Source organism: Cydia pomonella, chromosome 17, assembly GCF_033807575.1.
Source record: "Cydia pomonella isolate Wapato2018A chromosome 17, ilCydPomo1, whole genome shotgun sequence".
Classification (NCBI taxonomy): Eukaryota; Metazoa; Arthropoda; class Insecta; order Lepidoptera; family Tortricidae; genus Cydia; species Cydia pomonella.
The window spans coordinates 6,980,641-7,000,608 of NC_084719.1; the positions used below are offsets into that span (position 1 = coordinate 6,980,641).

Here is a 19,968-nt window from a genome sequence, read left to right on the forward strand (position 1 = left end):
ATGTTTGTAATACAAAAAAGCACGAGGGCGTGTTCAAAGAGGTCGTTCATTCACCAGATTTTAATAATAAATAGCCAATCGCTTTTGATTGAAGACTTGTGGACAAAGTAACTATGTAAAAATAATAAAACGATTTTGTAAAGAAAACTAGTACGTACAGAATAAATGATTATAGGAGTTACTTTTTATTTCCCTACTATTTCGACATTACTGTCAGTAAAATTACAGTCCCACAGTAAGCTCAATAAGGCTTAGGACGTGTACCTTCTAGACGACTAGATTACATAGAAAACATAATTTAGGAACATTGGAACCCATACATGACGATGACGAGTTCTTCAAGGCGACATATTCAGATGGTGGAGGCTTAAGCCGGTCCCCCACCACGACCGCTCTGCGATCGTGGTGGGATGCTAGCATCGGATTCCCCTGGAAATATTTATTTATTGCTCTTACCAGGATCCGAATCCGGGACCTTCTGCTTCGTAAGCTGAGTAACTGCAGCTCGTTGCCGAAACTGCATCAGTTAGTTTAGTTGATAAATTGAGTGATGTAATGAACGTCATAATGGTGGTAGTAATGCAGTAAAACCTCACTCATTTCCTTAAGGAAATTGACAGATATGGCGGTGGCAACAATGACGCGGCAACAGTAATGTAGCTTTGCAGTTAACATGCGAAGGTTATCTTTATAGAACAATAGTATTAACCTAGGGATGAAAGGACTCACAGAAATGGGTGTTCTGTCGAGGTAGTTTGGTGCTCGAACGCAGCGAAAGCGCAAATAAACCGAGACCAAAATGGTGCCTTTCAACCGAGTTGAGCACTCTACTTTTAATTTCCAATGCGAGGAAAGTAAAATACATGACTTCAAAAAAACATGACTAAACTTTTATAGTATTTCTTGACGATACTTTAAATTAACAATTTAGGTAAAAGTATCGTTATTTATGCAATGAGAAGTTATATATCAGAATGGAAATATACAAGAAATCCATTTAAAACCACATTTTAATTGCTTATCGTAAAGAAAACGTACTACGAAAGTAAAATTCTCTAGTGCAGAAACGTATCATTTTCTGCACACTTCTTGAAACAACGACCCACCCAGAGCATAAGGAATGAAAAGTTTATAGAACACGACCGTTTACCTGATAAAAGATTTAAATGTGTGTAGTGTCTAGACTGATACAAAACTATTTTAAATATTAAAAGTACCTATAGAACACATCACCACAGACAATGTAGCTAAATAGATTACCCAAGCGCACCTACTTGTTAAACCGATAAGCTGTATAGATTTGTGGTAAAGTTCAAATATAATTTTGTCCAATGTCGTCGGTATAGCACGATCGTCCATCATTAACATCACGGTATTCATGGTAGGTACATTTACTGTTTTACATATCGATACCTCCTAAGTAGGTATGATGAGGCAAGTACAAAATCAGGATTTTGCAGGAGAGTATATATACTCCAGTATACGCGTATTTAAGCGGAGCCAACAAGCAATTGATCCAATATACGTCAAAATATATCTATAATAACGATAAAATTTGATAAAAAGTAGAAGTACTGGCAATATTTTGTAAGATTAATGTATAAGTCATACTGATTAACTTCTACCACAAAGTAAATAGCGGCGACGCGCGCCGGAGCAGAGTTCGCTCAGTACAAAGTGCCATTTTCGCCGCACGCACACAGATGTGACATTTACGCACGCAGAAGTCACCTTTACAGGCGTTCTCGGGCACTCTCGGGCAGAGCTTAGTCGGGCTGTGCGCGCGTTGCTCACTTGACGTCCCCGCCGCTACGTAGGTACCTACTGTCATGTACGTCAAAATGCAGTCTCTAAGGAATGTAAACATGATAAGATGTATGTATAAACGAATCGATGTATGCATGTCTGTAAACTTATATTACCTACTCTTTTTAAATTTCGAAATTAATACAGAAGCAACCCTAGTGAGTCGGGCAAGTTTAGGTATGTATTTTCAAGAACGGCGGGAACGGACCTTCTGTTTATTTTTTATTTTGTGCTTTTACTAAGTATGAGACGAAACCCGGAGTCACGAACAAAATTGGCTGTTACATAACATTTTGGTTGGTCAATGTTGATGTTTTTTTTTTATGGGAGGAGCCATTTTTTTGCGATTTATCCCATAATTCACACCCTAAAATATTGCCGGGAGTTTAATTATACAACCTGTATGTCTGTGACACAAACACTGAGTGGGTTGTATAAAAGGCAATTTTAATTTGTGGTTAGTAAAAAAAAATTAAAAGAACGATAATAAAATAATAATTACATCCAATACAGTTTATTCATGGTCTAGACTGAAAACTACCAATATTTATTTACTTTTCAAAGAATATTGGAGGTAATATAGTTCCTTATCTGTTAAATACTACGTTACGTTTAGTAAAGTCATGCTATATAGATTTAAATCGCAAAATGTGCCACAATTTCACAACCTTTGGGTAGCGGAAACCAAAACAATTAATTAAAAAGAGTAGGTGTTGCAAAAAAACGTTATGAAACCTACTTTTATACACACAATTTAGGTCAACAAACATAGACGTAGAAGATAATAAAATAGACATACATAAACATACATCATAAATATATTAGACACAAACCAAAATACACCAACTTATAACAGCCACATAATTTCAACCACAGAGTAAAAAATAACTATATATTTTAAGCACTAAGGGAGAGCTCAACGAGGGGCGGGAGGGGGTTAGGGTCGGCAACGCGCATGTAACTCCTCTGGAGTTGCAGGCGTACATAGGCTACGGATACTGCTTACCATCAGGCGGGCCGTATGATTGTTTGCCACCGACGTAGTATAAATAAAAAAGAGATAGGTAATGTTCTTTAAATAGTTTTTTGAATACAGCAAGAGATTGAGCGCGTCTAATGTTTGGGGGTAAGGAGTTAAGTAATTATGCAGTAACCGACTATCATTTCTAGCCGGCAGCTAGACGGCAACTAGTCGGCAAAATAAGCCGATTTGTCGGTGGGTACGTTTTGCGCTACATAAAAAACCGGAATATAAAAAATAAGCACTGCATCAACTTTTGTTTTAAAGTTGAAATACCTATAGTATGAAAATGAATGGAGGTTTTGAATGATGAATGATTTCGTGCTTTGAACACTAAGCACGAAATCATTCAAAAAAGTTTTTTTCACAAGCATTTATTTGAGAGATTCAATTGCTCTGAATAAACTTGTGTCCTGAATAGTAACCTTATTTTTTATTAAATAATGTTGAAAGTCACTTGTAACTGCGTTACTATGGCAATAAGATACACATATGATTTGTAAACAAATTATCTTATGTAACGCGCTTGTTAAATTACCAATCTTAATTCTTTTTCATACAGTTGAAAGAGATGACTTTAAGTAGCGGGCTTCCATAGCTACGAGAAACAAAGCATTTCATCCCAATAATCACATGTCACATTCATGTTCCATCAAGAACTAATCCTATTTTCATTGTCACATAGTCTAGATATACGTTAGCAACGAGCTGCGATGGACAAAATTCAAATATCTTAAGTAACATTAACGTTTAATCGAATACCAACCTTATTCTTTTGTCACACAGTTGAGAGTTACGTGGGCAGCTCACTACCGTTATGGCGAGTGGACCGCAAGCAGATGGGAGCATTTCTCTGCATCGCGTCCAACGACGTGCCGCCCGCGGTCAGCAAAAGGATCATTTTACTTGTAAATTGTAAGTATTTTTCTATCCAAAGCGATTCAGACATTTGTTAGACTAACAATTTCATTTAGCCCAGAACACGATGTCATCACTTCTATATTTTGTTTCAAATTAGTATAAATGTTATTTGAACATTCTACGTATGCCGACGACACGGCTCTGATTGTGCATGGGGAGGATTGGTCTAGCGCTAAAGAGGCATCGGAGAATGCACTACATCATGTGTCGCAGTGGCTGTCATCTAATCTTCTTACACTAAATGTAGATAAATCTAAGTTTATAACCTTTTCGCCAACATCTGTTTCGCAACCGAGCGCGGAGTTCTCGGAAATTATTGCCCACAGATGTCCAAGGCAATTAGCTGAGTGTACTTGTTCCTCACTATCGCGTACTTACAGCATTAAATACCTGGGTGTAATAGTTGATAGCAACCTCCGGTGGGAAATACATATTGATACACTTAGTAAGAAAATTAGGAAATTAATCTATATTTTTAAAAACCTTCGCTCAGTAGTCGACCAAATGACATTAAAAATGGTGTACTTTGCCTTGGCGCAATCACTGCTAACCTATTGCATTAGTGTATGGGGTGGTGCTGCGAAAACCTTACTCTTGCGCCTAGAAAGAGCGCAACGTGCAGTCTTAAAGGTAATTTTCAAGAAACCCTTCAGGTATCCCACCATTGATCTTTATAGGGAGAGTAAAGTGCTGTCGGTACGAAGTCTATTTTTCCGCCAAGTCATTTTAAAAAAACATAAGACCATAACCTTTGATAAAAATCTCACGAAAAATAAACGTCGAGTTCGTGTCTGTGGTATACAGAAATTTCGCTTGGCAGTTTCAGGACGTCATGTTGATTACCTTTGTTCTAAATTGTACAATAAGGTTAACGACCTTACCGATATATATATATATACTCTCACACTAAGAGAATGTAAGCAGAAAGTCACTGTCACACACACACACACACACACACACACACACACACACACGAGCACATTTACAAATTAATCACACTTTCAACTCCTGTCTAACACTACTAGACATTGTGATACGTAAATATTGTTAACTCTTTGTTTATACATATTTTGTATTATTCCGATATTTTTAGTTTTATTTTATTATCAGTTCTGTTGTGCACTTGTAGATTTAGTACCAAAACCTATATATTAATATAGGTATACTTAATGTTTTCTCGGGGGTGAGAGCCTGGTGAACTGTAATACAGGTTTATAACTAGTTCAGACTCCAGTCTCTCACAAAGGATCACAACCTCATCTCGAATTTAAATGTTGTTATCATACTGTGAAATTGTTACAAATCCTTTGTGAGCTGATAAATAAACATTTTTATTATTATTATTATTTATTATTCTAGTACGAGTGGGATTTTAGGAGAAAAAAATGGCTGTGTAAATACTGCAAGTCTGACAGCTTCATGAGGTCCTGTAGGTTCAAGAGCGGGGTGTATGAAAAATCGTGCCGCTTGTTAGGGTTCCGTACCTCGCAAGGAAAAAACGGAAGCCTTATAGGATCACTTTGTTGTCCGTCCGTCCGTCTTTCTGTCTGTCTGTCAAGACCCTTTTTCTCAAGAACACGTGGAGATATCAAATACTCAGGTCTACTGTCCTGGAGCTGTGAAAAAATCAAACTAAACCAACGCAATCAAAAGATACTGCCGTTTATGCCGCAAATTTCCGAAAATTTTCGACACTCGCAAGGGAATCAAAACCTACAGGATACTTCCCGTAAACTCAAAATCTTGAAATTTGATAAGAAGCAACGTATTATAGCACAGATAAAGGAAAAATTGCGAAAACCTTACATTTTTAGTTACATCATATAATAATATATACCTACAGGTTTGTACGGAATCCTCAGTGCGCGAGTCCGACTCGCACTTGGCCGGTTTTTTTTAGATCACAATCCGATTGCCAAAAAATATGATTAACAATCTTGAGGATTTTCTCTAAAGACTTCATCGATTTGCATCCAGATAGAAAAAAAACATAGGTCTAAAACGCATTATATTTTTTTTTTACCATTTACGCGCATAAGTTAAAAATACGAAAATGGATTTTAAAATTGCGAACGTTTATTTTTGAGGGAATTTATCGGTTACTTTTTTTGTTAAAACTCACAACAAATTAAAATTCAAAAACATGATATCCGCGGTCACGATCCCGCGCATCCACCTCACAGGCGCGCATTACGTTCAGTTAGAGTGAGAGAAGGTCACGGAACAACGGGACCTTAAAGCGACATATATGTTGCTACACTCAGAGAAGGGTCTTTATACCACATATAAGTTACAAAATTAATATATCAACCAACGCCACTTATCAGAAAACTAGCCAGCTGGGACCTACTTACCAACGTTACTCTATGTCACTTTCTCGGGTCAAATAGAAACCCAGGTCGCATTACCTTTCAAAATGGCGTCCCACCCGCACCGAGCACGGGGACCTCGGTTACATCAATCACAGCTCCCTCGGTGCAATAAAATAACGTTACTTTCCTTGGTTGACAGGCCGCCATTTTCTTTCAATTTTGCGAGTGCATGCAATCATATTATACTAGTGGCTCCATGAGCTGTAGCGCGTATAACTTAAAACTGAATAAATGTATGGCTCCGCCATTTAAAATATCTAAAAACTGAATCGACAAAAATCTATTTTCACCTCAGCAACTCGAACAATGGTAATTTGCTGCTTAAAACAGTGAGCAATATCGCATTTTGCTCACGGAGTGAGACGAAATGACATTCAAGTGACCTTTATATTCGAATGTCATATGTGTATGTGTAAAAACAGTGAGCAAAATCGCATTTTGCTCACAGAGTGAGACGAAATGACATTCAAGTGACCTTTATATTCGAATGTCATATGTGTGGGGCCTAATACAAGTTCGAAATATTTGGATTCCATTGTCTCTGACCCTTTCTTGCATTGGAAAAAAGAAAAAGACAATAAAGTTCATACTAATTCAACGGTGCATTGACGGTTTACTAAAGGCCCCCGAAATAAGTCAGACCGCATGGTTTCAAAACATCCTACGAGCATTCATTCGTAATAATTAAATAATGAAGAAAAAGTTTAAATTTTAAAAAAATTACAAAGTAAATAATTCTTCTTTTCACGATCCACTTAGTTGAAAAATATGTAGTGGCACTAGCTATGCTCGAAAATCTATTATAGAATCTTTCGCTTGCACAGGACACAAAATAAGCACTCGAAGATACTTATATCAAACTTTGCTCTCTTGTTGTACAAATAACTATTAATCATCGAATCCGCTTACAAAATTTACCTTAAAAACTATAGGTAGGTACATAAGGATCACAAAAAAAATATATATTTCATTACATAGGAACCTGTTTTTGTTGATAAAATTTCATATCACACTTACACTTGTTGAACATAAGCTTGTCTCTTTCTCTTTGGGGAACTCGTTAGCACGTGCAGACGTGCACAGCTACAGTTTTCCTAGGCGTGACTAAAGACCAACTATACAATTTGTACAATTAAAGCTCTTCAATTTTAGAACAACTACCTGTACTTACTGGAATCAATAATCATACACACCATTCGTTCTATATATAAATTAAGAGCACGTGAATCATTTTCGATTTCTCAAAGAAATTAATATTTTAACTGTAGCTTCCCAATACATCTATGATGGTATTATTTATGTTGTTATGAATCTAGACTTTTTCACTAAGAATTCAGATGTCCATAACTATAACACTAGAAATAAAAATAAGCTTTCTATCAGAAAGTTTCGTGTCCGGAAAGTACAAAAGTCATTCGTTGGGCAATGCATTAATTTTTATAACTAGTTACCTGACGATGCTTTAAGATTACCCTTGCCAGCTCTTAAGAATTACTTAAAAAAGTCATTGATGTTGAAGGCTTATTACAGAGTCCAGGACTATTTGACAGACAAACATGCATGGTCCAAACCAGAAACTGTAAAAACAAGTAGCAATTAAAATAATTGTTTTATATGTATATGTTAAATCATTGTACTCGTATAGGTGACACAGCTCAGGTAAGAAAGCACATAAAATATTTTTTGTCGGTATAGCAATCTGTCAGACTTATATAATGTATTTTCTCATCTCATTATATATTTTTTATTATCCTTTTGTAAGAATTCGATACGTATTTGTATGTATTATATTTTTTTATCAAATTTCTATAAAGAAAAGTAGCTACCTACTGCATACAGTTAGCTACTTACTCGTACATATAAATGCATGAGTTCTATAGTAATCAAATTATAAGATGTACGAGTAAGGTTTTGAAAAGATGTGTCCCGCCTAGTTTCTTGCCGGTCCATATTGGGATACCCTCCTCCAATTGAGGGGGGATTTAAATCTTCTCGGGTCAGAGGTGTAGGGTTAGAGCCGGTGTAGCTTTATTAGATATTCATAAGCGCATTGTAATATGCCTACTTGAACATTAAACTATCTTTATAATATTATCATTTTGTACATGTGAACTTGTATTATAGGTATAGATCGCGTCATTCGCGACGCGTGCCTTGAATCGTATTGTCATGTCGTTAGGTCAGATTTGACAAATCTGCGCGCCATCGTGGATGGCACCAACTATATACCTGTCCTGGGTGCCTACCGCGAACCACGGGTGCCTACCGTGTTCGACGTGTTGCCTCTCTATCACACTTACGTACGAATTTACAAGTGCGACAGGGAGGCAACACGTCGAACGTGGTTCGCGTCGCGGTAGGCACTCTGTTTCTGTTGGCGTGGCGATACACATTGTCAGAGTATCGATTGTATAATTGAAGTGAGAAAATGTTACTGGCAGGTTTCGATTGTCACGTATTGTTATTTTTCATGAACTTGTGTTATTTTTAGTGTAAGCATACTGAGAAAAAGTTTTTTATTAAGTCTATTTACACATTTCATCCGCACGCACGCATTGTTCATGTGTAATGTTAGACTTTTAGATTAGATCAAGAACGTACTACAAACTACGACTACACTACTAATATAAATTTCTCGATAAAATGAACTTTTTGACATTTACTGCAGCAATGCAGTCGACTGCAACTGTATTGCAGCGAGATATTACTGCCAACTGCCGCAAACGCAGAAATCGATGTGGATTTTAGACATGTACGGCAGTAATGCAGTAATATTGGTGCGGTCTGAATCCGAACGTTACATTTAAAAATTGTTATTTTATAGAATGAATGAATGAATGAAAATGAAATTTGAAAGAGCGGACATGCATATATAAAATTTTACTACTAACATGTTTACAACTTATTGTTACGTTGGCACTGAGTTACAAGGAACTTCGATATTTGTACCTTTTTTTAGAGAACAAGAACTTTATTTTAATGAAAATGCGTATTTTTTTGTTATATGTAGAATATAATTGATACTTAAAAAAAAGGAAACGAACCCTTTTTGCAACGACACTCCTCATCTTTTTAAAGTTTATAATCGCACTAACATATATTTATTCATACTTTTTTCGACAGTTGCACCAACAGTGAAAGTGCCAAACCAACTTTTGGGGGCGCCACTGGGCACGGACGTCAAACTGAAGTGCTACGTGGAGGCCTACCCCAACACCATCAACTATTGGATTAAGAATAGGGGAGAGATGCTGCTGGACGGGTGAGTTGAACTTGAAGATGGCCTGGGGGCTTAGCCAAGATGACTTTTGTACTTCGATAAACGCCAAGCGAAAAGAAAAATGTATGACAGATACTACAAAATGTAACGTGACTATTGCCATCTTAGAGGAGTTAACAACTGGAGACGCCTTGTCTTTAATTTTCTGTGAAAACAGTCTACTGATTTTTGTGGGGGACGGGCACGTCAGATATATGGCTATTTGTACGTAACGTACGAATAATGGACCAAGTGGGAAATAATATCCCCTTGTACTAGTAATGATTAACTCTCGGGCAATATTTTACGATGTGCATATAGACCATACTGAGCAATTTTAATATGGTACCTTCGAGCAACACCGGCTTCCGACACGTTGGAAGGGAGGAGCCTAAACGATATCTTACCGAACTAATCATTCTGCCATTTTTTGCGGGGGAAAACGTGCACACAGTCGCACTTCTTACTCACTACATACAAAATCAAATCTGTAATGACGTTACAAATACATAGAAAATGACACACGTCAAAGACAAATCTTGCACACCTCGATCTCTTTTTGTGTACGGACGAGTCACAACATGCACCGCCGTAGGTACAGTTGTGCCTATGCTTCGGCAGAGGGGAAATAGTATGAATGCCGTCTCCCTTCCCGGTGTTGCTCGAAGTATGGTACTGTAAAAGAGTGCCGCCTAGTTGTGGTGGAAGACAAACATTCGACGTAGATTTCTGATTTTATATGTATATATTTTTGTATCAATCAGCTAGATCACAAACATCGACTACTCTTAATGATTGCCACCCCCCGAATGCTCGCCTGCAGATTTTTTTTTTCTCTAGCAGGGCGATAGTTCTGAATTCAAATGCATAATCGTTGCCAGTTACCTACCAAAAGACTGTGAAGGTTTCAAACGTCAACGAGAAAAAATTGTTTGTTTCATACTTTTTGGCTGCTCAGATGTTGATGTTTTTATGGGAGTGCCAATTTTTTTTAACGACTAGGCGATCATGTATTATTAGTTATTGCACTGCACTTTCGACTACTACACAACAATATGACAATCACAATGAAGTTCGAGAATTATTACTAGAGTAAAATGTAAATATATACATTTATCGCTGGTGGCCTAGCGGTAAGTGCGTGCGACTTGCAACCCGGATATCTACCAGTCGTTTTTCGGTGTAGGAAAACATCGTGAGGAAACCGGACTAATCCCAACAAGGCCTAGTTTACCCTCTGGTTTCGAAGGTCAGATGGCAGTCGCTTTCGTAAAAACTAGTGCCTACGCCAAATCTTGGGATTAGTTGGCAAGTGGGCCCCAGGCTTCTATGAGCCGTGGCAAAATGCCGAGACAACACGAGGAAGAAGATAGGTACAATACAAATTTAAACTAATTAAGAATTAAAAAACTGTATCTAAAGGGAGCCCTGGGGCATAAAATAATAATTTGTATATTACTTATGTTTAGAAGACGATGTTGGAATATAGAGATTTTAAATTAAAACCAGCGAAAGGGATTCCAAGAAGGATTTGAATTTGAAAAGGGAATTTAGAATTTGTATAATTATGTCAGAAATAATAGAGTAGTTGATAGTGTAACGTTCTGTTATACGCACCGTTACATGTTTTAGGTTTCATCATATCAGTCACAGGACGTCCTTGGACTACTGTAAAATTACCCATTTTCTACTACGATGCTTCTTTCAATATTGTCCTCTACTGATGACTTTTTTAGTATTTATATTTCATTAAATGAAACGATAAATAGGTAATTTATTTCAGTAAGGCTAAAATTTTAAGAAATTGCTTTTAAATATTATATTTAACGGAACTATATAATATAACGGAACTCTTAAGCCTAAGTTTTAAATTGATATTTTGAAAAGGAAACCTAGCGGTAAGAAGTGAATAAAGTATTGCTTACCTTCCTAAATTGACATCATTCAATTATTTCTTAAAACATAGTTTTACATGTTAATCACATTATTTCATCTTAAATAATAAATATTCATTTTGAATTTAAATACAAAACATCCATTCAACATCTCGCTGCAGAAACTAAACAGAGTTCAGGAGCAAAACCTTTGTTTTCCAAAGCTCATTTTTCCCTGTACAAGAACACTTAACTGAACCATCATATATACAAGAAAAGCAGGAGCATGCACGCTATTCTAGGTCTTACAGGCGAGATGTAATGTCCCGGATAAACGGGGGGAGTCATAATGATTCGTAATAAGGGGAAAGTTTGCCTTTGCTAATACAACTCGCCGGCGATGAGCAGGTTAGTCTAGTTGCTTATCTACTGTAGCTTGATTCAAATTTAACAATTTTTAGGGTTCCGTACCTACCTCAAACGGATAAAACGGAACTCTTATAGGATCACTTTGTTGTTCGTCCGTCCGTCCGTCCATCTGTCCATCAAGACCCTTTATCTCGGGAACGCGTGGAGGTATCGAGATGAAATTAAAATCATAATTTATTTTTAATTGATAAGGCCCCTACGAACATGTACACTTGCCTATTTTCATATTGTTTAGTGTTTACTACGAGTTTATATATTTACTGCTTAACGCAAGTACCTACTATCCAGTACCCCTAGTGTAAATTTGATCGACATCATAACGTGACGAACGCGTTTGCGTTAAGTCTCATTTTGTATAGGATTTTGAGTTTCCAAAACGTCCCGCTTGGCGCGCTCTTTCTAAATCCAATACAAAATGAGACTAAACGCAAACGCGTACGTCACGTTTCGAAATCGAATTTATTTACAATAGGGGTACTGAACTATCGATGTTCGAAGTGTCATTGATAATGATATGTCATAGTTTTAAATTGTTCGGTTGAGTTAATAGTACATTATGATACAATTGTGCTAAGTTGGTCATTAGTGTCATTACACACGAGGCGATATTGTGCGCGCGAGCTGTTATTCTTATGAATGAAAAATATTTTGTACAATAGTACCCCAAATAATTGAAATATCAAGTACCCCAAATTTCTAAAAGGGAACGGAATGTTAATAAGATGAAGTAATGGCTAGTTTTGAGATACAGGTTAAAGTTACACTACTCAGGTTAGGAAGGAAATGTAGCAGGTTAAAGTGAGTTTTAATATAAAATAATATATGATCTAATTTGTAAAATAGGATACAAGTTGAATGTAAATGTATAGCCATTATTTTTAGAATTCGTAGAATGGAAAGGGGTTCAAATAAAAATGTGTTATTTTACTAATGTGGGCGACGGAACGCTATTTTTAGTTTTGCGAAAGGTTATAGGTTTGTTTTTGAGTAAGATGATATATTTGAAGGTTGAAGGCAGCTTACGTCATGTTACATAATTGACGAAAATCAGACCTTTAAAATGTTATCTACTCTAAAGTAACATTAATAAAGAATAGGTCTGAATCAAATTAATTGTAAAAGTTTGTCAGAATAAATTACGTCTGAGTAATTAAATTTCAAAACTTTATATAAATGTAAACGTCGTTTTATTCCTTTTAATTATATTTTTCATTAGTTTCAAGTAAGGGTTAAAACCTTTCTTTAATTGTTTCTTTAGGTTACAAATCTTGTAATAAATTCATATTTAAACACATTAAGAGGAAAGGGGACGGCCGTTTCTCCATACAAACGTAGTCCCCATTTTCCTCTCTGGATATTGACATTATGGAAAATATTTTTACATAATTTGATGTATATTAACCATAGCTACATACGTTTGACTAGTTTCGTTTTTTTTATTATTAAAAAAGGCACAGTTTGGCTACCGCCATTGACACTGACATATTGCTTACGTCTTCTTAACTTACTTTCTGTACATCTCGCTTGCACTAATATGTCACTACGAAGCGAGATGCATATTAAAGTAAGTTACGTAGACGTGAGCGAATATGTCAGTATCAAAACTGATGTTAGCCGTACAGGTATCTGTGTCAGGTTGTCGTAAAATACCAACAGGTATTTTATTTCTTTATTTATACACCGTGTGCCAATTAAACCCGACAGATTTTAACCACGCATTCCTTAGTTCATAAGGAGCAAAAAATGATTTATGAATCTTGGCCAAATTCGCCAAAAAAACTTTTTTTTTTGCGTTTTCTGCACCCCACACGTTATTTATTTTTACTTTGGTGAAAAAAAAATCATTAACACGAGTAAGTAATTTGTTATTGATTACAGATAAAAATTGCGAGTTTACTTTAAAACTTTAATGTCTGTCAGTAGGTATGTCTAAACCTTGGCTTGGCTTGGCTTTTCTTGGCTTGGCTTGGCAGAGTCACACAGGTGTTTATAACATAAATAATTTTTCACAACAATTGTCATTATCTCAAAACACGATCGATTTCAGGTTTTTTTAAAAGACATTTTAGTCTCTAAATGCGGTCAAGAATACACCTTTAAAATTTATCGGTTTTAAGAAGCCCACGGTGTAGAATATATAGAAATCATATGCATAATGAAGTCCGAGCTTAAGCGCGTAAAATTAGACTCATAATACTGTTAAACTTCAGTTACTTATCAATAAGAGTTTTTCTTTATTGTACATGAACTCATATTAAAACTGCTCATAATAACCATAAACCATTTGTCGCAGGCCGAAATACACGATAAGAGAAGAAAAGTCCTCATACAAAGTGTCGATGTGGCTGACGATCCGGCAGTTCGCTCGAAGCGACATCGGGACCTACAACTGCGTTAGCACCAACTCGCTGGGCAAGAGCGAGGGCACACTCAGGCTTTACGGTCAGTGTAACATCATTATTCTTTTATATCTTTACTCATCACGTAATCATCGTACCTTTCCACGGCTGCTCTTGAAAGAGGGAAAGGTATGCCCCTAAAACTGGATGACGAATGTTCCGAGAGACATGAAGGAGGGAGGAGGAGGAGGCGCGGTAAACAATAAACGAATTCTTATTCTTCTTATTCCTAACTCCCGGCGCCCTTATCAGCGGAGCAAGTGGCACCTCAGGGTTAAGGAAGCCGACCTCATGTAATGGGAAGAGGTAAGAAGAAAGAAGAAGACTCACGGAACCATGGTATTCATTCAGAACGTTTGAGAGGTTTGCGCTGAGCCGAATCCAACACGTACAGGTCGTTTTGACAATATACGATTGCGAGTCAGACGACGCTACGGAGCCACGCTGTAACGTCGTCGCCCAAATCCAATGTTTAGATTGTATTTTGTTATTGTATTGTATCTTTGTATTTTTATATGTTTTTTAGTTCGCAGTGCCTTAGTAGTAATAATGTAATGTAATTTGAATTATAAATAATAAAATAAATAAATCAATAATGAGTGAAAGGAGTACAAGTTGGTCTTGTCATGGGACGCACGCAGAGGAAGCACCCTCCAGGGTATAAAGACTATTGGGAGTTGGTGGAATCTAAATTGAACTAGGCTATTGGATTTTTATTTTTTATTTTTTTATTACAAGGAGATAAAACAGAAGCATACAAGTCAAGAACAATATAGACAGTGTATACGTAACTAGTACAGTATAGATTATGATGATTCCTTAAACATATCTCACTGAGAACATAAGTGGTATCAGAATGTAAACCTAGCAACATGCAAACTCTAATTTAACTATTTCCGCTACAAAATCTATATGGATTTACAACGAATCCTACTTCTTATTGTTTTATTTTGTACAATTTTGTCACAGCAGCCTTGAATGAGGCACGGGAGCATGAGAATAAATCTACATTTGAAAGTAACTTGTTGTGGTGGTCGCAAATTCTGTGTATAGGAGCCCGTTTGCCTGAGTTGGAACGCGTAATCGGTAAGCTAAATAAGTGTTTGGACCTGGTCAACTTCTGCGGAGTGCGGAACTGTAAGGCTGCGAGGAGCTGCGGGCAGTCTACATCGGATGAAAGCAATTGACTAAATACTTTGCTATGAGATATAATACCGAACGTCTACCTAATAAAATAGTATTAATAAGAGAAGCAAAGTCCTCAGGAAGAATTTGTTACTATTTTCCTACCTATCACTATTTTATACCATTAAATTAGTGCAACAAAATGGACTTCAAGCATTTTTTTCTTCCACAGAAATCAAACTAAACTCTTACAATGAAGACTTCAGCAATCAAATCAGCGTAGCTGGAGGTATGTTTATATTATTCTTATATTATCAATAAAAAAAACTTACGTAGGTAAGTACAGTCAGCATCAAAAAGATAGTGAAGTGACGTCTAAGACTACCAACTAGATCGTAACGCAGGTGCGTGCGTATTTCTATGATAACAAAGGTATGTTGCAATAGAAATACCCATGTTTCGGTATATTCGACCATTTTTACCGTCACTCGGGTTTGAAATACGGATCCAAAATGTATGAAATTATCCGGATCTGGATCCAGATCTACGGATCTTCCCATACATTTCAGATCCATCGTGCAAACCCTAACCGTCACTATCTATCTGAGTGCCAACTACAAAACACCCAGAACCACAAAAATAGATATTATCGGTATCAGCATCGCTCGTTTCACTCGTTTTTCGTTTGTCTCTTATTTCGTACCATTCCTTATTAGTCACTCGTTCGTCATTTGTCTTTTTCTTATTTTTCATTACTTTCTTTGGTGTCTGTAACTAGTTCCTCTCTTAGTCTTTTCCGTTTTTCGTCGCAGCCTTGCTCAAATGCTGTCAATGAAGTTTCTTTGTAGGGTCTTCGATGATGATTCCGAACATTTATGTTAAATTCATATTTAATTTCCCATCCAACAATAATTATCTTTCTAAATTCATTAATAGTTCACCAAGCCACAAGACAGCAACGGATAACCATCCTTATTTTATATATTCAAGGAAAGCGTCTATTAGATCAAAAGTCGTGTAATAGATAATACGGAAACCCAATATTTCACTTACTTTGATTAACGTCCCTTAATCATTATTCAGTAGCTTCATGTCAATTAGCGTACCTTTACTGAATAATGAATGCCAAGCCCCGATTATCTTGATCTGTAGCCCGATTCTCAAGCCCTCCGATTAAACAAATTTATAAATATGGTTTTATCATGTTCATGTTCTAAGGTATCTAACACCAATAAATGCAAGCGATTGGTTTGTGTTTTTTTTTTAATTGTAAGACATCATTATTTTTAATGACCATGGGAGTATCTTATCCTAAAATTTCGGGAGCCCTGGTGGATACACTTTGACCTATCGGGATCTTTTGTGTACTTACCTCCTTAAAAATGACCTTTCCCCTCCTCAAGAGCTTTTCCGACCACCTCCATGTGGCGGATGTTGAAGCTCATAGGCAGTGCTTTGAATTGCTTTAGTTCCAGATAAGTAGCCTGCTCTAAAGTCCTTCATTATTTGTCTGGCAAGGGCATGACATTCACGCATTAGGTCTACTATATCTTCCTCTTTGTCATACATTCGATAATCGGTGTTGTCTTGTCAGAGTGACCCATCTTGGACGAGGCTCATTTGACCCCCTAATGGCCCGTGTAAATTTACACCCATTTAGAGTTCACTTTTGCTAATATTCTATAGCTTATTGCTCCAACTGGAGTCTACTCTTTGCATAAAGAGCTTTGAGTGCTCTAGACCATGCTTTTTCATGTTTGATGACCGTGGAAGGAAATATACACCATTGTTTATTCCTAAACCTATCCTATCAAGTTGAAAGCGGGATTATTGCGAAGTAGTCATCTTAAAATAATATGAAAACTACATCAAAATGTTAAGGCAGAATCGGGTTCCTGCCCTACATAGTAACGATACAGTAACAAGCTGCAGTTATGGCGGTTATTTATATATTTAATCGCGCTTCAGGGCCATCATTAATTACTGAGGTAGCTTATAAAGTTCCAGCTTAGTCAATGTAGAGGCCAATTCGAACGACGTTACGAATGCCAAACGCGACTCAAACTTTAAGCTCGTTAAAATTGAAATGTAGAACGTACGTAGCGACGTTAAACCAGCCACTTAATGAACTTTCACGTTGCGTTGTCTGTCATTTCATTAGTATTCTGTTAAGTACAAGTCAAGAGTCATATTCAACCGTACTAGTACCAAAACAAGGTTGATTTTTGATATTTTTTGCGATTTCTGAGTTTTGGTTGTCCTGAAGATGGACGGCGGTTGTTTTATGCGATAAACGTAGCGTTAAACGCGATGTATTTGCCGCCCGCCGTTTTACATTAGATAATCTAACCATCATTGTCATTAGACTATACATAGTTTTACTCGGTAAGCGCATTGTCATTTTTCCTATATTCCGTTGATCGCATGCATTTATTTTACGCACGCTTTAATTTGAGTTGATCGCGCTCCATGACGAGTGAAACCTCTCTGTTTTGCTTTTCTGTGTCACATCTTAGTGTAAGGTAAACCCACCTTTGTGGGACTCTAGACTACGCTACGTCTTTGATTACGGAGTGGGGTATTATGTTCTAAGTTACTGCAATGCCAGCCTTACCTTAGTTAGGTTTCCTTAGTCATTTGTGAAATCCGCTTATGGTAATGGGTTAGTGATAGCATTTAATTATGTTAGTTAGATACTGTTACTGTTACTCGTAAATGGGATTATTTTATTTTTACTTTTTGTATAGGCTATACTTTGAGTTACTTTTTTGTCTTGGTTAGGTTAGTTTTTTTTTTTAAAGTGTACCATGATAATGTTCTTATTAATGTACTTACCTTTTCTTTGCAAAAAGAAAAACGTCGTCAAAAATACGTGTTTTATAATATACATGCAATAAAAGTTTAACATCAAACAGCATCCTGTATAAAAAAATATAAACAATTAATTACTTATACTTGTCATCATAATCTACAAGTATATGTTAATAAATAGCATAGTCTAATAAATATTCATGATGGACACAACACCACGTTATTTGTTTTAAATTTATAAACATCTGTATGGTGGCAGTTTTCATACTCAAATAACTAAATTGTAAAAATAATATTTGGGTAATGTCGTTTTCAACGTTAACGATTGTCGCAACGTTGTGTGGGGGTTGGCAGTTTCTTTATTTTCACTAACACAAATTGATCCAAGTTGGTCGTAAATGAATGAATTTATTTATTTATTTACTAGACTCTGCCAGTAGTTAAACCGAGTTACCTCTTATATTTTTTTAGTTTTATCTCTAAGCCTTTCTCATGAAAATTAAGTACGAGTAATTTTCATTCTTATTTAACATGTATTTTCTCTCACAGGTCTCACAGAAGCAGCCAAAGGAAACTCAACGAGTAAATTACTATTCAAAAGGACTTTGTTAACCATACTGTTTTGTTACCTAACAAATGTTTATATGTTCACGTAGTCGTTATATATGTAAATAGGTGTTATGTCGTTTAGGCATGGGTGATTATTAATGTAAAGTCAGGTACAGGTAATACATGAAATATTTCACATTACGATTATTTTAATGGGATCTGAAGTATTAAGTTGTTAAGATTGGATGAAGAAAACATGAAATATAAGGCTCAAAATCATGGTTTCTTGTCAGCTGTTAATGTTACATTGATGTTGCCCGAAAAGGGTAGCGTTGTGACTCTGTATCATTTTAACATCTTGTTTGACACGATAAACAATAAACGAATTCTTATTCTTATTCTTAAATCAAGTGAAAATCCAAGCCCGACGAGGATTTGAATTTCTTATTGTAAAACTAAAACTAGAAACAAGAAACGCACATGAAATTAAAATGTGAAAAGAGCTCTAGATATCGTTTAAACTGCTATAACTTATCTTTGATTGGCATTTTCGTTTATATTACATATTTGTTAGTTATATATGTTAATCACGCATGCGATTTGCAAACCGGAGGTCGCGAGTTCAAACCCCGGCTCGTAGTGCTCGTACCAATGAGTTTTTCGGAACTTATGTACGAAATATCATTTGATATTTACCAGTCGCTTTTCGGTGAAGGAAAACATCGTGAGGAAACCAGATTAATCCCAACAAGGCCTAGTTTACCCTCTGGGTTGGAAGGTCAGATGGCAGTCGCTTTCGTAAAAACTAGTGCCTACGCGAAATCTTGGGATTAGTTGTCAAGCGGTCCCCAGGCTCCCATGAGCCGTGGAAAAATGCCGGGCAACGCGAGGAAGAAGAAGAAGATATTTGTTAATCACACGGTATATTTTTGGATGTCTTAGTTAAGTACAGTTATGCTCCGTGACTGTTGAGCCATTTAGGGTTCTAGCTAAACTGGATATTCCATAAGTGTTGAACAACCAATTCAGCTAGGACCCTAAATGCTCAACAATAATGGAGTGTGAGCGTACCTTCATTATTGTGAACATGTGAAACTTATATATCAAGCTTATTACTATGCAAATATGACTTTTTTAAATGTTAACTGGAGTTACTGAAGGAGAGTGCAGTCAACATTTAGCCGGGCATGCCGCCGTCCCGGAGAGTCACTCAACCATATTATATTATCTCCGGCTGTTCTCATTTTGCATGACATAAACTTAGACAAGATTAACCATCAACTTTGTACAAGTATTAGTTTAAATACAGTTGGTATGAAAGAGAGACGGCCAAAGTGGTCAAATATATCTTACAATATCTTTGGATTTGTACCGATATATTTGGTCACTTTCAACGTTCATA

The 19,968-nt window shown here is 36.4% G+C and overlaps 1 protein-coding gene across 7 annotated transcripts in view; it reads left to right on the plus strand.

Annotated features, from left to right (window-relative positions):
* The window catches only part of LOC133527226 (limbic system-associated membrane protein-like), a 96,577-nt gene extending 77,750 nt beyond the window's left edge, over window positions 1–18,827 (plus strand). For all 7 annotated transcript variants that reach the window (XM_061864132.1, XM_061864134.1, XM_061864135.1 and 4 more), the window contains exons 6-10: window positions 3,614–3,742; window positions 9,244–9,382; window positions 13,976–14,124; window positions 15,439–15,495; window positions 18,567–18,827. In XM_061864132.1, coding sequence (XP_061720116.1) covers window positions 3,614–3,742; window positions 9,244–9,382; window positions 13,976–14,124; window positions 15,439–15,495; window positions 18,567–18,673 — 581 coding nt within the window. In that variant the 3' untranslated portion in view covers window positions 18,674–18,827. The remainder of the gene's footprint in view (window positions 1–3,613; window positions 3,743–9,243; window positions 9,383–13,975; window positions 14,125–15,438; window positions 15,496–18,566) is intronic.
* The last annotated feature ends 1,141 nt before the right edge of the window (window positions 18,828–19,968 follow it).